Source organism: Salvia hispanica, chromosome 3, assembly GCF_029641045.1.
Source record: "Salvia hispanica isolate PSC_SH4W2 chromosome 3, Shi_PSC_v1, whole genome shotgun sequence".
NCBI classification, from domain to species: Eukaryota; Viridiplantae; Streptophyta; class Magnoliopsida; order Lamiales; family Lamiaceae; genus Salvia; species Salvia hispanica.
In genome coordinates this window covers 43,073,668-43,089,313 of record NC_142694.1, presented here as the reverse complement: position 1 = coordinate 43,089,313, position 15,646 = coordinate 43,073,668, and the positions used below count along the sequence as shown (strand labels likewise).

General features: G+C 37.2%; 1 protein-coding gene and 2 pseudogenes across 2 annotated transcripts; all 3 read left to right on the top strand.

Moving 5' to 3' along the window:
* The first annotated feature begins 6 nt into the window (after positions 1 to 6).
* LOC125210092 (rust resistance kinase Lr10 pseudogene) lies at positions 7 to 1,209 on the top strand (annotated as a pseudogene).
* Positions 1,210 to 1,679: 470 nt separating this feature from the next.
* Positions 1,680 to 5,919, top strand: LOC125209454 (LEAF RUST 10 DISEASE-RESISTANCE LOCUS RECEPTOR-LIKE PROTEIN KINASE-like 2.1; annotated as a pseudogene). The gene is made up of 6 exons (XR_016136276.1): positions 1,680 to 2,456; positions 2,543 to 2,575; positions 2,667 to 2,686; positions 2,741 to 2,873; positions 3,166 to 3,213; positions 4,394 to 5,919. The product of XR_016136276.1 is annotated as an LEAF RUST 10 DISEASE-RESISTANCE LOCUS RECEPTOR-LIKE PROTEIN KINASE-like 2.1 (transcript).
* Positions 5,920 to 7,324: 1,405 nt separating this feature from the next.
* Positions 7,325 to 10,276, top strand: LOC148930873 (LEAF RUST 10 DISEASE-RESISTANCE LOCUS RECEPTOR-LIKE PROTEIN KINASE-like 2.1). The gene is made up of 4 exons (XM_089067271.1): positions 7,325 to 8,356; positions 8,435 to 8,470; positions 8,547 to 8,576; positions 8,671 to 10,276. The coding sequence occupies exons 1-4, from the start codon at positions 7,672 to 7,674 to the stop codon at positions 8,697 to 8,699; spliced, it is 780 nt and encodes a 259-aa protein (XP_088923397.1). The 5' UTR covers positions 7,325 to 7,671; the 3' UTR covers positions 8,700 to 10,276.
* Positions 10,277 to 15,646: the final 5,370 nt, after the last annotated feature.

Sequence of the window (15,646 nt, the reverse complement as noted above, 5' to 3'; positions counted from 1 at the left end):
CACAAATTTGTTGGGTTTTTAATACTAAATGTATTCTCCTTTCTTTTTCCAGCCGTCATCACTGCCAATGTCATGGTAATCTGGGCACCAAGGATAATCATATGTCCTTTGGTAGTCTGGTTTTTGATATACAAATTTCGAAGAAGGCGTTTGTCTGTATATGAGAGAGTAGAGTCGTTTCTGCAAAATAACAGCAAGCTCGCTCCAATCAGGTATTCCTATTCGGAGTTAAAGAAGATGACAAAGAATTTTGAAGATAAACTAGGACAAGGAGGCTACGGTTCTGTTTACAAAGGAAAGCTACGAAGTGGCCATTTTGTTGCAGTTAAATTGCTAGGAAAATCCGGAGCAGATGGGCAAGACTTCATTAATGAAATAACAACTATTGGGAGGATCCATCATGTAAATATTGTCCACCTTGTTGGATATTGTGCTGAAAGATCCAAGTGTGACCTCATTTTTGATTTCATGCCAAATGGTTCCCTTGACAAGTATGTCTTCCAACGAGAGAAGTACACTTCATGGGATTGGGACATGAAATTTAAGATTGCAGTTGGAGTGGCTCGAGGGATGGAATATTTACACCATGGTTGCGACATCCAAATCTTGCATTTTGACATTAAACCTCACAATATACTTCTCGATGATAAGTTTGTCCCAAAAATATCAGATTTTGGTCTGGCAAAATTATGCGCCACAAAGAAAGAGGCCGTGACTCTGACAGCTGCTAGAGGTACTATAGGGTATGTTGCTCCTGAACTTATCAATCGAAGTATTGGTAGTGTGTCTTACAAGGCTGATGTGTATAGTTATGGGATGTTGTTGATGGAAATAGTGAGCTTAAACAAAAACTTGCCACAAAACAAGGATGGATCTAGTAAGTATTTTTCAAACTGGATGTACGACTACTTGAACCAAAGTAGAGACATTGACATTGGAAATACTGATGAAAATGATGATAGAAAAATTGGCCGGAAGATGACCATTGTTGCATTATGGTGCATACAAATGTGTCCAGACAGTCGCCCATCAATGAATAAGGTGTTGGATATGTTAGAAGGTGATGTCGAACATTTGCAGATTCCTGATTATACAACGTATGTGGCAAGAAATGAGGAAGAAAGTTGGGGTACAGATTCAAATGATTCCATATCAGTGTTGCATGATGATAATGGTAGCAACATTATTGAAATTTTAAGTAACGCTTGAATTTGTGTTATCATCTATTTTCACTTGGAAACAACTTCCACTTTGTTGTGCATTGGTGATATATTCATAAGCTGATAATCAGATGAAACTTGAAGTAAATAACCATATTGCTGTAATAGTAAGTTATACTATATATTTCCATGGTCCTGTGAATAATACTCCCATACATAACTAGTTGCCTACCAAGTCGCAGCGATGAAGGTTAATAAAGTCATTTTAATTCGTTCACTAACTACAATTAATATTTTAATTTACAATTATATTCTTGGATAGCCATAATATGTTCATTTCTCACAGTCAACTATCACCGTTGACTCATTGACTTCAACTAAATTTTGTAAAAAAGAAAGACTATAATCGTTGACTTAGTGTGTCCAAAATGAATAATTACACCCATTAAAAAGGACAGCCACAATGGAAAATATTGTACCACAAATTTGGTAAAAGTAAATGGTTTGCTACATAACTAGATGTTGTGTAAGTGTGAGCTTACAAATATTGTTTTGAGTTATTGTTAGGTGAATCACATTACCCAGCCATGATCACAACTCAAAAACTCATAATCTTCCTCACCATTTCATCCCTCTTGCTTCTCACACTCCTCCATTCTGCTGATGCAAAGAAGTGCAGTCCTTCTGCATGCGGTGCTATTCGCAATATCAGCTACCCTTTCGGCCTCAAGACCGACCCCAGCCACTGCAGCCATCCCAAATTCAAACTCACCTGCGAAAGCAATGTCACCTTCCTCTATCTTAAAAACTCTATCAAATACCATGTCAAAGCAATCAACTACCAAAATTCCACCATCAGGCTGGTTGATGCTTCCATAAACAACGATGACATCTGCTCTTTCCCCATCCGCTCCTCATATCCCTATGAAATCTCCCGTCCTTATCTTTCCAATTCCGATTTTTTTTACTGTGGTGAAGTATGGTTTGTTAAATTGATTAGCTGCCCCAATCCAATCAACAATTCTCACCCCAATCCGATCAACAATTCTACCCTTTTCACAGACATTAATCCATATTGTGCCTCTAATTCATCACATTCTAGATTTAGTTATGTAAAGGTTCTGCTGAGGCCCTCAGAGTTACCACATATGTGTAAATTAGATCTAATAATCGCGACAACGTGGCCGGGATTCACGCATGTGAAGAATGTTTCACTCTCAGAAATCCACCAATCTCTCTTGTATGGACTTGATCTCAATTTCTGTTCTAGTTGCGGAATCACAACCACAGGATGGGGTAAGACGAACTTATTACTTCACTCATCTTCAACAAATCCTTTCTTTGTAGTAATATTCTAACGCTTTTGATTCTTAAAAATGCAGAGAAATTCAGACATAACTTATTAGGACCTACTCGTACGGATTCACACTTGGAATTCTAACTATACTAAGGAGTACATATTATAATTCTAGCTAATGAATGATTATTTATCATATATATATGCAGGGTATCTCCTAATTCCTCTGGCCATTCTAGATACCCACTTATCTTCTTCGTCAATTTGTATCACATAAATCAAGAAGAGTTCTAATTTTGTGAAAGAAACTTCAGTGTTCATAATTGCAGGGGTAAGCCTTCCTGTGACAATCATCATCGGAATTGCAGGTGTATTAGTACTCTCATTTATTTCCTATTTTCAAGGGATACAAGACCGTAAGTATCTTTAATTTTATATTTCTTTTTGTTAGTATGCCTTGAACCTGTTGTTTGTCTTATTGGATGTGGTCCGTCGTCTGTGAGCCTATTTATATAGAAGTAAGGTGCATAACTATGTAATGTGAAAACAATATGTTCTCCTTTCCTGCCCGTGGACGAAGCCAACACAACGTTGGTGAACCACGTAAATCCGTGTCTTTTTACGTTTATATTTGTCTTGATTATTCTCTATTCTGTCACAACACTTTTTAGCGTCTCTTAATTTCTCAAATGTTTTCTTCTTTCGCAGTGTTCTACTCTCAGGCTATGGGAGAAGATCATTACCTTGAATTCATTGGTACGCTATCTAAATTTATGTTATACTCCTTACCTCCGTCGTTAATTGACATCATTTGATTTGACACAAGTTTTAAGAAATGCAATTGTCAGTGAGTGAAATGTTGATCCTATTTTTATATATTTATTTTATAATAAAATGTGAGTAGAATGAGTTAGTTGAATGTAATAACATTATCATAAGTAGTGAAAAGTAAGAGTGTCAATTAGTTATGGATGAAGGAAAAAGAAAATTGATGCCATGGATGAAGGAAAAAGAAAATTGATGCCAACTAATGTGGGATGGACGAAGTAGTAACTATTTTGATTGCATAATAAGTCCACCTACCCAATGCAGCAAAGTTTAGTGAGATTACGTTGAATAGATTTGTAATTGAAGGCTAATTTGTACCTCAATATGTAAAGGAATTTGTGTCCCTCCATCCCAACTAAGATGACATAGTATTCCTTTTAATTTGTTTTAACCAATATGACACAATTCTATTTTGGTATTTTTCTCTCCAATTAATACATTCAACCACTTTTTTCCTTAAACTCTTTTTCTCTTTTCATTTAATACTTACACCCACTCTTTCTCTCTACAATTAACTACATTAACCAACAATTCCTAAAATTCTGCGCTGTTAGTACAAACCTATCACACATCGGACATTTGAGGGAAGTTGGAATGTGCATATAATTCCTGTCCAACCCCAATTAGTTTGAGGCCTTTTGGGAGTGATCCAAAAACAAATCCGTGCGGGCTTGACCAGAGCGGACAATATCAAACTAATACTGCCGACGTCGACAATCCTGACAAGTGGTATCAGAGCCAGGTTGGCGTCGGGTCTGGTCCGATTTGCGAGACCCATGTTTGAGTGGGGCCGACGATCCGTCAGAGTCGGAGCCCATTATGTGTTTCGATGTGGTCTCGGTTTGAGGGGGAGGTATTTGAGGGAAGTTGGAAGGTGTATATAATTCCTGTCCAACTCCAATTAGTTTGAAGCCTTTTGGTAGTGACCCAAAAACAAATCCGTGCGGGCTTGACCCAAAGCGGACAATATCAAACTAATACTGCCGACACCGACAATCCTGACATGTGCCAACTAAAAAATGTGTCATCTTAACCAGGACCGAGGGAGTTTTGATTTAGCATAATTTTTTTGGCTTACTACTGAATGTATGAATCTTTCTTTTTCCAGCTGACATTATTGTCATTGTCACCATAATCGGTGCACCAAGGATAATCATATGTTCTTTGATAGTCTGGTTTTTGATCTACAAATTCCGGAGAAGGCGCTTGTGCTCTTTCGAGGGAGTAGAATCATTCCTACAAAGTGACAATAAATTCACTCCAATTAGATATTCCTACTCAGACATAAAGAAGATGACTAAGAATTTTGAAGATAAACTTGGCCAAGGAGGCTTTGGTTCTGTTTATAAAGGAAAGCTTCGAAGTGGCTATCTTGTAGCTGTCAAATTGCTCGGAAAATCTGCAGCAAATGGGAAAGATTTCATGAATGAAATAGGAACTATTGGGAGGATCCATCATGTAAATGTTGTCCAACTCGTTAGCTATTGTGCCGAAAAATCAAAGCGTGCCTTAATTTTTGATTTCATGCCAAACGGTTCGCTTGACAAGTGCGTCTTCAACAGAGAAAAAGGCTATTCATTGGATTGGGGTATGAAATTTAAGATTGCAGTTGAAGTGGCCCGAGGGATCAAATATTTGCACCATGGTTGTGACATCCAGATTTTGCATTTTGACATCAAACCTCATAAATGATAAGTTCGTCCCAAAAATATCGGATTTTGGATTGGCAAAATTATGCTCCACAAACAAGGAGATAGTGACAGTGACGGCTGCCAGAGGAACCATAGGGTATGTTGCTCTAGAACTGATCAATAGAAGTATTGGCGCAGTGTATTACAAGACTGATGTGTATAGTTTTGGGATGTTTTTGATTGAAATGGTGGGATTAAACAAAGACTTGCCACAAAACAATGATGAATCTAGTAACTATTTCCCAAATTGGATATACGACCACTTGAATCAAGGTAGGGACATTGACATTGGAAATGTTGTTGAAAATGATGATAGAAACATTAGTCGGAAGATGACTATTGTTGCGTTATGGTGCATACAAATGAGTCCAAACAATCGTCCATCTATGAATAAGGTGTTGGAGATGTTAGAAGATGATGTTGAACATCTGCAAATTCCTGATTATCCAGCGTATGTGGCAGGGAATCATGAAGAAAACTGGGCTACAGATTCAAATGCTTCCATATCATTGTTGCATGATAACAATGATAGGAGCATTATTGAGATCATTAGCAATACTTAAATCTGTTGTCTAATTATTGTTGAAACAAGATACTCTTTTATATTCCTTCATCGATCTCTCTAGCTTGTATAATGAAGAATAATATAGTGATCTCATAGTCAAGCGGTGGGGTCGGCCGACCCCACCTCCGTCCGTCATTGCGCGCCGGAAAGGGAGAGAGAACGAGGGAAAGGAGAGTGAGTGATTAAGGAAGAGAACATTCGTGGAAAACGGGTGACCACTATAAATGCAATATCTGAATCGTGCACACTTGTGTACATGGATATTTCCGTTTTTTTGCTCTCTCATTTTTGGTGCAATGATTTGCTTACACTGAATTTATCATCTTTAACCACATGCATAGTTCATAGTCTAGAAAATTAGACTTTTATGACACTTATTACTAGGAATATGTTTTTGTGACACTTTTAGCTATAAGTAGATGTAACAATATCTGAAGTGTCAGGAAAAAGTCCAATTACGCTCAAATGTGTCGTGTGAAATATTCATCGCATTTCGAAGTATCTCACAATAATACTCTCTGTCTCAAAAGAATATACACTTTGAGTTCGACACAGGTTTTAATACAAAATCGGTAAAATAAAAGAGACACATAAAAGGTATTGTTAATAGAGAATTGGTCCCACCGCATTAGAGAGAAAAGAGTTTCCAAAATTTGAAATTGTATATTTTTATAGGAAGGACTAAAAAGGAAAGAGTGCATATTCTTGTGGGACGGAGGGAATAATATCTAATACTACACTTGTTAACTAGTGTAATTTTTAGAAAATGACCCTCATAAATATTTATAAATAAATTTTCCTCATATATGCAATTTATATTAATATCACGGTATATAATTTATTTGTTCATCCTTCAAATATTTGAAATTTACATTTTCTTCCTTTAAATTTATACTACTCCATAATTTTAAAAACTAAGATATTGAACAAACACGTAATGAACCGCTAAAAAGGGCAAAAAATCAACTCTCATAATGAGTACAAGTGTATGCATATCCAACATTATCTTACTCTCCCATAAAGAATCCAACATTATCATATCATTCACACACAAATAAATACCATTTCCTCCATCTTATTTAAAATGTCTATTTTTCTTTTTAGTTTATTTCTTTCAAGATGTCCACTTTCTATGTCTGGGAATAAATCTCTCTTTCTCTCTTTCTCCTTTCTTTCATATTAAAATATTCAACTACCTTTTTTCTGTCTACTTATTCCACCTAACAATTCCTCTTAAAATCCCGTGTCATTCATATTAAAATATTCAATTAGCTTTTTCTGTCTACTCATTCCACCTAACAATTCTTCTTAAAATCCCATGTCACTCAAGAATGTAGACATCTTGACATTCTTGAGTGAGACAGATAGTAAACCATGATTGACCAGTTTCTCCTACACTGGATACATACCTTCAACGAATTCTCACTGAAATATCATAAAAAGTACTCCCTCCGTTTCTTCATAGTTGAGTCATTTTTCCATTTCGGGAAGTTTCTTCACAGTTGAGTCGTTTCCATATATGGTAACTTTTTTCTCTTTCTTACTTTTCTCTCTTACTTTATTCTCTTTACTTTATTCACTTTATACTTTATTCTCTCTACTTTTTCCCCTCTCTTACTTTTTTATCTATTTATTTAACACACCTAACATTCATTTCTAAAACTCCATGCCGAAAAGTTTCGCCTCAGCTATGAGGAAACGGAGGGAGTAGTAAGAAACTATAACATGCATTGAAAGCAATCAAACAAGAGAATAAATATAACTGCTGGTGAAAAAGATATTTTTGCGGAGCAATTTATCTCTAAACACCTAACAAGCATCTTAAGCACAAGATAAAAGGCTAGTGGAATCTAGATAAGAAAGTAAATTCCATTTTATATACTGCATCTGTAAATAAAAAAAAAAGAAAGAAAAAGAAACGTTTATCATTCTGGAAGCATGCAACATGTAATGCTACCAAGAAAGAGGGTAGGCATCTCAAATGAAGTGATGAGGTAGTGGGAGAGTGGTTGTAGCAGATGTGGGGTGATGTGGAAGTTGGCATGCATGTGTAGTGGGTGACATACATTATCTATTTCAGCTTACAAATATTGTTTGGCCTTATTGGTTGGTGAATCACATTATCCAGCCATGATCACAACACACAAGCTCATCATCTTCCTCACCACTTTGATTCTCTCACTCCATTTCTTCCTTTCTGCTGAGGCAAAGGAATGCAGTCCTTCTGCCTGCGGTGCTATTCGCGATATCAGCTCTCCTTTCCGCCTCAAGAGCGATCCCAGGCGCCACTGTGGCGATCCAACATACGAACTAACCTGCGAAAACAATGTCACCTTCATTTATCTAAACTCTGTCAAATACCATGTCAAACATATCAACTACCAAAACGACACCATCAGGTTCGTTGATGCTTCCATAAACAACGACATCTGCTCTTTCCCTGTCACTTCCACATATGCCTATAACTTCACCGCTCCTTCTTTTTTGCCATACTATTCTCCTTCCGACTTTGAAGAATTGTCGGTTAACTTGATCAGCTGCCCGAATCCGTTGAAAAATCCTTTCCCCTTTATAGACATTACTCAATATTGTGATCACTCTAATTCATCACACTCCAGCTTTAGATATGTAAATGTTGGGCGCATCATGGCCTCAGAGCTACCACATTTGTGTGAATTAGATCTAATGGAAAAGACATCATGGCCGGGATTCGAGGATTTGACGAATGTTTCACTTTCACAAATCCATCAATCTCTCTTGTATGGGTTTGAACTCTACTTCTGTTATAGATGCGATGAACCACCCACACTATGTGGTAAGAAAGCTAATTAATACTTGTGTTTATATAATTCCATCACTGACAATTAAACGCTTTTGATTCTTGAAAATGCAGAGCAACTCAGATATCGCTTATTAGTGGATCATACTCGTAAGGATACACACTTTGAATTCAAACGACATACTATAATTGTGTTTATAACTACCTAATTAATGATTATGTGCAGGCTATCTCCTAATTCATGTGGCCATTCTAGGTGCATATTTATTTCAATTTTATCACATCAATCAAGATTCATTAATAATGGCTATAAGATTACACGAGATCTAATTTTGTGAAAGAAATTCCAGTTTTCATAATTGCGGGGGTAAGCCTTTGATACGGTACTCCCTCCAATCCAGACGGAGCAGCGCCTGACCGTCATAGAGGAAGAGGAGGTCGAGGAGCTGCAAGTGCCGAAGCTGAATTGCGACACGGTGGAACGAGGAAGACCGTCGTCAAGGGAGGCGAGTAAACAGGGGAAGCCGAGAAGAAGAACAAGGCCACCTGTTAGATTTGGAGACTCTGTCTCTAAGTGAAGCGTGGAATAAAATAGGATTATTTATTGCTATTTTCTGAATTTATTGTTTTTTATTATTATTGGTTGGAACTTTTGAGTCGAGCAATTTATAAGCTCCCCTCGCCATGGCAACCGGGTTCAGGCCAGGGGAATTCATGGGAGCCTCCGGGGGGCCACCAGGGGATGGTAGTATCTATGGCTCGCCAACCAACTTCAGGGGATACTCCAGCGTGGAACAATAATGGGAGCCATCGGGCGTGGGAACAACCGAGGGACGTGAAGATGAAGCCGCCACGCTTCAATGGGTCGGATGCTGTCAATTTGATTGCCAGAATCCAATACTATTTTGACCATTTGATGATACCCGAGGCCTATCGTCTACATTATGTAGTAATGATTTTCGAGCATCAAGCGGCAGAGTGGGTGTTTAACTATCGCGCTAGCAACCCGTGGTACTGTGGAAGGACTTCTTGGAGGATGTGCGGCGTCGTTTTGATCCGCAATGTTTTGAGGATTACGTGGGTTTGATAGCCAAATTGGTGCAGACGGGTTCTTTGGCAGAGTACAATTCGACTTTTGAGTCTATGCGGAACCGAATCCCAAACGTTCCAGAATCTACTTTTTTACCTATTTATGTGGCGGGTATCCAGCAGCCTGTTCGATCCTAGGTTAAGCATCAACATCCGCGTTCGGTGGCGGCTGCAATGGCCCTCGCTACTGAATTTGATGGGAGCGTGGAGAAGCCACCAACCCAACCGGGTTTCCAGCGACGAAATTGGACTTCCAGAGAGCAGAAAGGTCTGATGCCAGCATCATCATCTCCAGCCAACGACCAAACCTGTTCGCGCCAGAGGCCCCGATTACGCGAAGCTGCCAGTTATCCACCTAACAGCAGCAGAGAGAGCAGATCGCACACGGCGCGGCCTTTGTGTTTATTGCCAAGAGAAGTGGGTGCCGGGCCATGCTTGCAAACAACCGTTTTTGACCTATATGGCAGGTGAGGTGGAGGACGAAGTTGAGGAACCAGAGGCATTGGCTGAGCAGCAGGACCCGGAGGTGATAACGGCAGACCTTTCCCACATCTTTGCGCTGGACGTGAAACAACGACCAGAGGCGATGGAATTGCAGGGTACAATTGGCGCTGACCCCGTGGCCATTCTGGTCGATACGGGCAACACTCACGATTTTTTGCATCCTACAGTGGCACAACAGTTATCACTTCCTTTAACGGCTATAAAACCGTTCTGAGTGTATGTGGGCAACGGAGAATCATTGGTTTGCTCACACGCTAGCCTCCAGACGCGGATAGTGCTGGGGTTTGGTGCCCCTTGCACAGCGGAAGACTTGTACAAAATAAATAAATCAGACACGGATCTATTTGACCGATTATGCGATTAATCAATTCACATGTTAAACAGATAATTGCATGCAAGAACGGAAATAATTCATGCTTAGAAAATATAAATCCTAAAACATGATTTCTACGGTTTAGGGTTACCGATTTTGATTCTCCAAGGAATCGTCGATTGCTTGCGCTTTCTCCACGTAATGATCTTAAATACTAGACTACGGATCTTCTCTCTGGTTCCCGAACTGTATCTCGATATCAGGGTGGGCTGATCTTATCAAAATACTTGGACTAAAATAAAAGAGACGCTAAAAACGATTTCACGGAGGAGAGCTGGAGAGAAAAAATCGTCCCCTTCTGTGTGATGGAGTGGACGGAAATTTTTAAGAAAATAATAATGTGTCTTTTCTGTCTCCTTTATTCTCTTATTTATATTAAGTTCATTTTGGGCCTAGACATGGATCTATGGAAGGTTTTGATATGGGCTCCCCCAATAAGCTTTTTACTAATTAAATTGAACCCACAATTTAATACAAGCATACATTGGAATATTACGAGCAGCCTCTACAGAAGTAATATTGAACTCTCCCCATCCAAATATGAAATTACAAGTAATCCGGGTTTCCGCTTTGTTTATTATTTATTTCCCGCGCTTAAGACATAAATGTCCATTAATTAATTAATGTCTGCTATGGACTTAATTAATTAATATCTTATTAACTCCAAGAGTAGACTTAGCAAGAAACACTTATTTATTATTCATAGAGTAATAAAACACCAACTAGCCAGTTTTCCGAATAATAAAACCTTGTTCGAGCTCCTCTTGAGGACATTATCAAATGAGACTCACCTCGCGCACGATTCAACATAATAGCAATCCTAGCACCGTTAGATATTAATCACCACTACCCAATATATCAGGATTATTGGGTTGCAAAAAACCCGCACAATTTGATAAGTCAACGTAGTGCATAATCAATACCGTATGCTCAATGCTAACATATGTAGATTAAGAAATGGTATTTTATCAAGACCTAGTCTTTCAGTAGATAGCATAAAGACACGTCTTGCTGTTAGATTCGTTCAGCGCTATACCACACCAATGTCATCTTATTTCAGTAAGGCTTAGAAATATGCGGACAAACATTGCAACCTTTCACGATAGGTAGTCTAAGCCTATCTAGGTTGTGAAATTCTTCTTTTTCTTTTGCAAAGCATTGCATAGATCTGACCGTGTTACCTTAAAGTGGACGCCGTCCACAACCGGTCTACTAAGCAAAAGACTTAGACTTTGTTTGCTTCTTATACATTTAAATGTTTATAAAACATCTTATAAATGCACAAATAAACACAATGTAATAATAATAGTGATTCTATTCCTGCGGAACTGCTCGAATAATACTGAATCGGGTTAAAAGTGGATTGTAGAGTTTTACGTATACAAGCAAGATTCTATTCGCGCGAAACTGCTCGAAACATGCTTTTCACTATACCAAACCTAACAATCTCCCACTTATACTCAAAACATGCTTTCGAGTATACCAACTGCCAAAAACTCTCCTACTTATACTCAAAGTAGGTCTTTGTACTAGATATATCGAACTACCATTCATTTCACAAGGTGAAAGAAAAATATGCTTGGTTGTTCTCTGATTATATATTTTTCACCATAATGTCTTTGCTGCGTACTTGATCTTTAATTAATTTCATCCCCATATGTGATTGCTTAGCTTAATAAACTTGTGTGTCCCTTGAGTTAGCCTTCACTAGAGTAATAAAAAATAATACTCATAGGCATACTCAAAACTTACGATTAAAGTTATTAGGAAGATATTCCTAAGGTAAACACATATATTCAGAGGATGACTTACTCGATCACTGATTAGTCATAAAACTAAGACAGTGTAACCCCAAGGACATTACATGAATGACTGGTAAACTAGAATATAGTTACTAGTGTTTCTCAAGCACTAGGGTATATTCATTGCCTCAATCAAAATCCTTTGCCATGATTAATATGATATATATTTGCTATGCAAAAGCACAACTAATATCAAACTTAGTATACATTATAGCATACATGAGACATCTATCTCCAAAACTAGTCTCAATATTCTTGATCTCACTAAGTGTCAAACGACACACGACTAGAGACAAGACAATTTCATCTTGAAAGGTAAAACCTTTGCATGGAAATTATAATGCTAAAACGTTCCAAGCAATGTATAGATATAGGATTCCTAAGAGAACCTCATAAAACGTTCCAAGCAATCTTGAAAAGACGTAGATGCTCAGAATGTAATTAGTTTCTCTTCAATCCTTTATCTTAAACTGGGCAGACAACCAGTTTCCTACGCCAGATGCCAATCTTAGTTGTTTGCAACTCTTGTAGATTTCATCATCGTAGAGTACCAATAATACCATATTTAATGCACTTTCAACTTCCTTGTGCTTACAGCACTGCTATGGGCAAAAGTCAAATTCCAGATATTTGACAATTTTAATAAAACATATACTCTGATTTAGATGCTTGCCTAAGACCACGAAAGTCTTTATAAGCTTCAAATCATGTGTTTCTTGCCCTTAATTACATATCCATTAGGACGTTCTAGTAGATGATTTCCACAAGACTTCTAGTTATAGAAGGTTGTCTTGACAATCATAATACATACATTCTAATTTATGTAAGTTCTAATAGACAATAGGATCGATTAAATCCTGGCACAACGATAGCGAGAAGATAATTCTCTTTGGGCATAACCCATTGTCATTGTCTAGCCTTTTGAGATCTATATTTACACTTGTAAATATACTAGCTCCCACTGACTGACACAACCTATAGGTAGTTTTGCAAGTATTGTAAAACATGTTGTCTATCTTAGATTGTAGTTTGGAATCTATCACCTTTTCAAGGATGAATATCCAAATGAACCAATACTACATTATAGTTAAAGGGATTATGTTCAAGTTGATCTAAGACTGAGTCTTACGACACTCTTAGACCCATGAACTTGTTATGTTCCTAAGAGCGCTCCCACTACGACCTGGTTCTCACAATCATAGGTACTGAAGTTGATTTTATTAGTGCAAAAGTTTCTAATGGTATGACTTCTTGGTAATGTGGAAAATCCGATATCTCTCTCTTTATTTTGAGAGTTATCACGTTGTTAGGCTCGTAGTTTATCTCTTGATCTTCATACAAGAATTATATCTTTGAAGATTACAGAACTTATAACCTTACATCATTTGGGACAAACCTTAAAACATGCCTCAGTACTCAACTCCAATTTCTTGGACACTTTTCAAACACGTGTTGGAACAACATTACACCTTGAGATGTGCTAGACTAGAGACACTCTAGTCCACAACTCGTGTTTTGTAGAAGGTACTGATGTTGGTAGTTTCTTTAATGTTTATCCCATCAATGATAAGATTTTAATGAGTACAACTCATCACTTAATCAAACTTGTCTTAGAAAGACTTCGATTCCTTCTTACATAACCATCCCATTCATTCGATGAATGCTTGGATTCGTTAATGGAGATTAGACTCCCACTACTGATCATAACACTTTGCTTGTCTTCTTATGGTGTAAACCATTAAGACTCGCTAGTCTTTCTATGTTGCACTTCTATAAGTATTTGAATCAAACGATTCTAACTCATAGTGCATCAAACAAACATTCTCGACTTTCAAGCTATTTAATAAACAAATTGTTAAAATCTTGATAGTCTAGATCAGTTCGAACAATTGCTAAGTATTTTCTTGAACTTAAGACTAAGAGCCATAAATACTTTATCATTCATTATTAAGAAGTTGATGTGTTGTTGAATACTCAACCTTGTCGCAATTATATTATTTTAATACTATGATGCCTTAAGCATCAACCATAAAACAATAGTTGAGCATTAATAACTCCCACTGCAACAAAACCCTAATTGGATCAAGATCTCTTACTTAGAAGTTGCATTGTCATGTAAGTCATTGTCCTCTCTAAAAGATGTCAATTCAACTTACAAAGCATCCTCACTCGCTTTAAACAAACTTTAATGACAATTCAGGCTCTCCCATTTCCATATCTAGTCTTTGATCAAATGAACTAGGACTTAAGAAAAAATGCAGCCTTTATGAATTTGTCATCTATCATGTTACTTTCCTCTATCAGTAATATAACGACTATTATCTTGAAGATTTTTAACTTTTCAGTTAAACCTTCTTGTAGTCATTTCTTATTTCTTTAGGTGATGACTTGTGTCAGAAACTATTTGAGTGATCAAAAGATCCTCAAAACATTCTGTCACTCTAGGATATTCTAATCGAATCATCTTGACAGATTCTATTGATATCCATCTTTCATCGTCATTAACCAAGACTTGTCATGCTACTTATAGGAAAATAGCTTGACCTTATTCCTCAAAGAACTTGTCAAGTACATGCATAATGCATTCTCGAACATTCTTTGTGGAATTATGTCGAGGAAATGGAGGACATGAATCATCGAGTATAAACTCCAAGCTTTTAGCGATGAAAATCTTATCCATTTTCGTTTCTGGTCTACATAATTTAGGCAATTGAGTTTACTTTCTTTAAGGATCGCAGACAAAATATTGAATGACATCATGAAGATATGACAAGTAAACTTATTATCACATACTTATGCTCAATACATAATCACAAATAACCACAAAACAATTATGTATCTTACAACAGCAAAATTAAAATTTTGTACCATCCAGAGGAGGTTAATACGCATTAAAATTCTGACAATTTTACTAGTCACAACACCGACAAATAGTCCAGAGATCACAAAATGGCATGGCCGCCTAATGTTGCCTAAGCACGACCATCAGATTTAGCATTACAGAGAATTTTATTTCTACAACACAATTCCATGACAATGTTCATGTGCTGATAACAAAATCAAGCTATCTCATAAATTCTGATTGAACCCTGAAACTCGTAGTTCCTTAGGATTATCGTCCCCACAGAGCAGGTGGCGATAATATTAGGAACCACTTTCTAGTTCATTCTATTTATCATGTGAGAAGTCCGCCCTTATGAACTTACTGTTTCGTAGGATTATTGTCCACGCAGAGTGGGTGGCGATAATATTAGAAACTAGCTTCACAAATTTTGGCAGACCAACTGATGGAGACCGTATACAACGCACTTGTTGTAATCATCAGTTAGATATATTCTATGGTTTTTGCATAATTAAAATAGCAGATAAAGCAGATAATCCACTTAAAATAGATAAATACCAAATAAATAGATAAATCCATTTAATGCATGACATTTAAACACACTGGATAATTAACGACAATTATTTAATCTAGTCAAGGGAGAATCAATTAAATAATTAAGTTTTATCTTGGATAATGTTTATGCAATTTATTTAGGATTTATCAAGATAGTATTA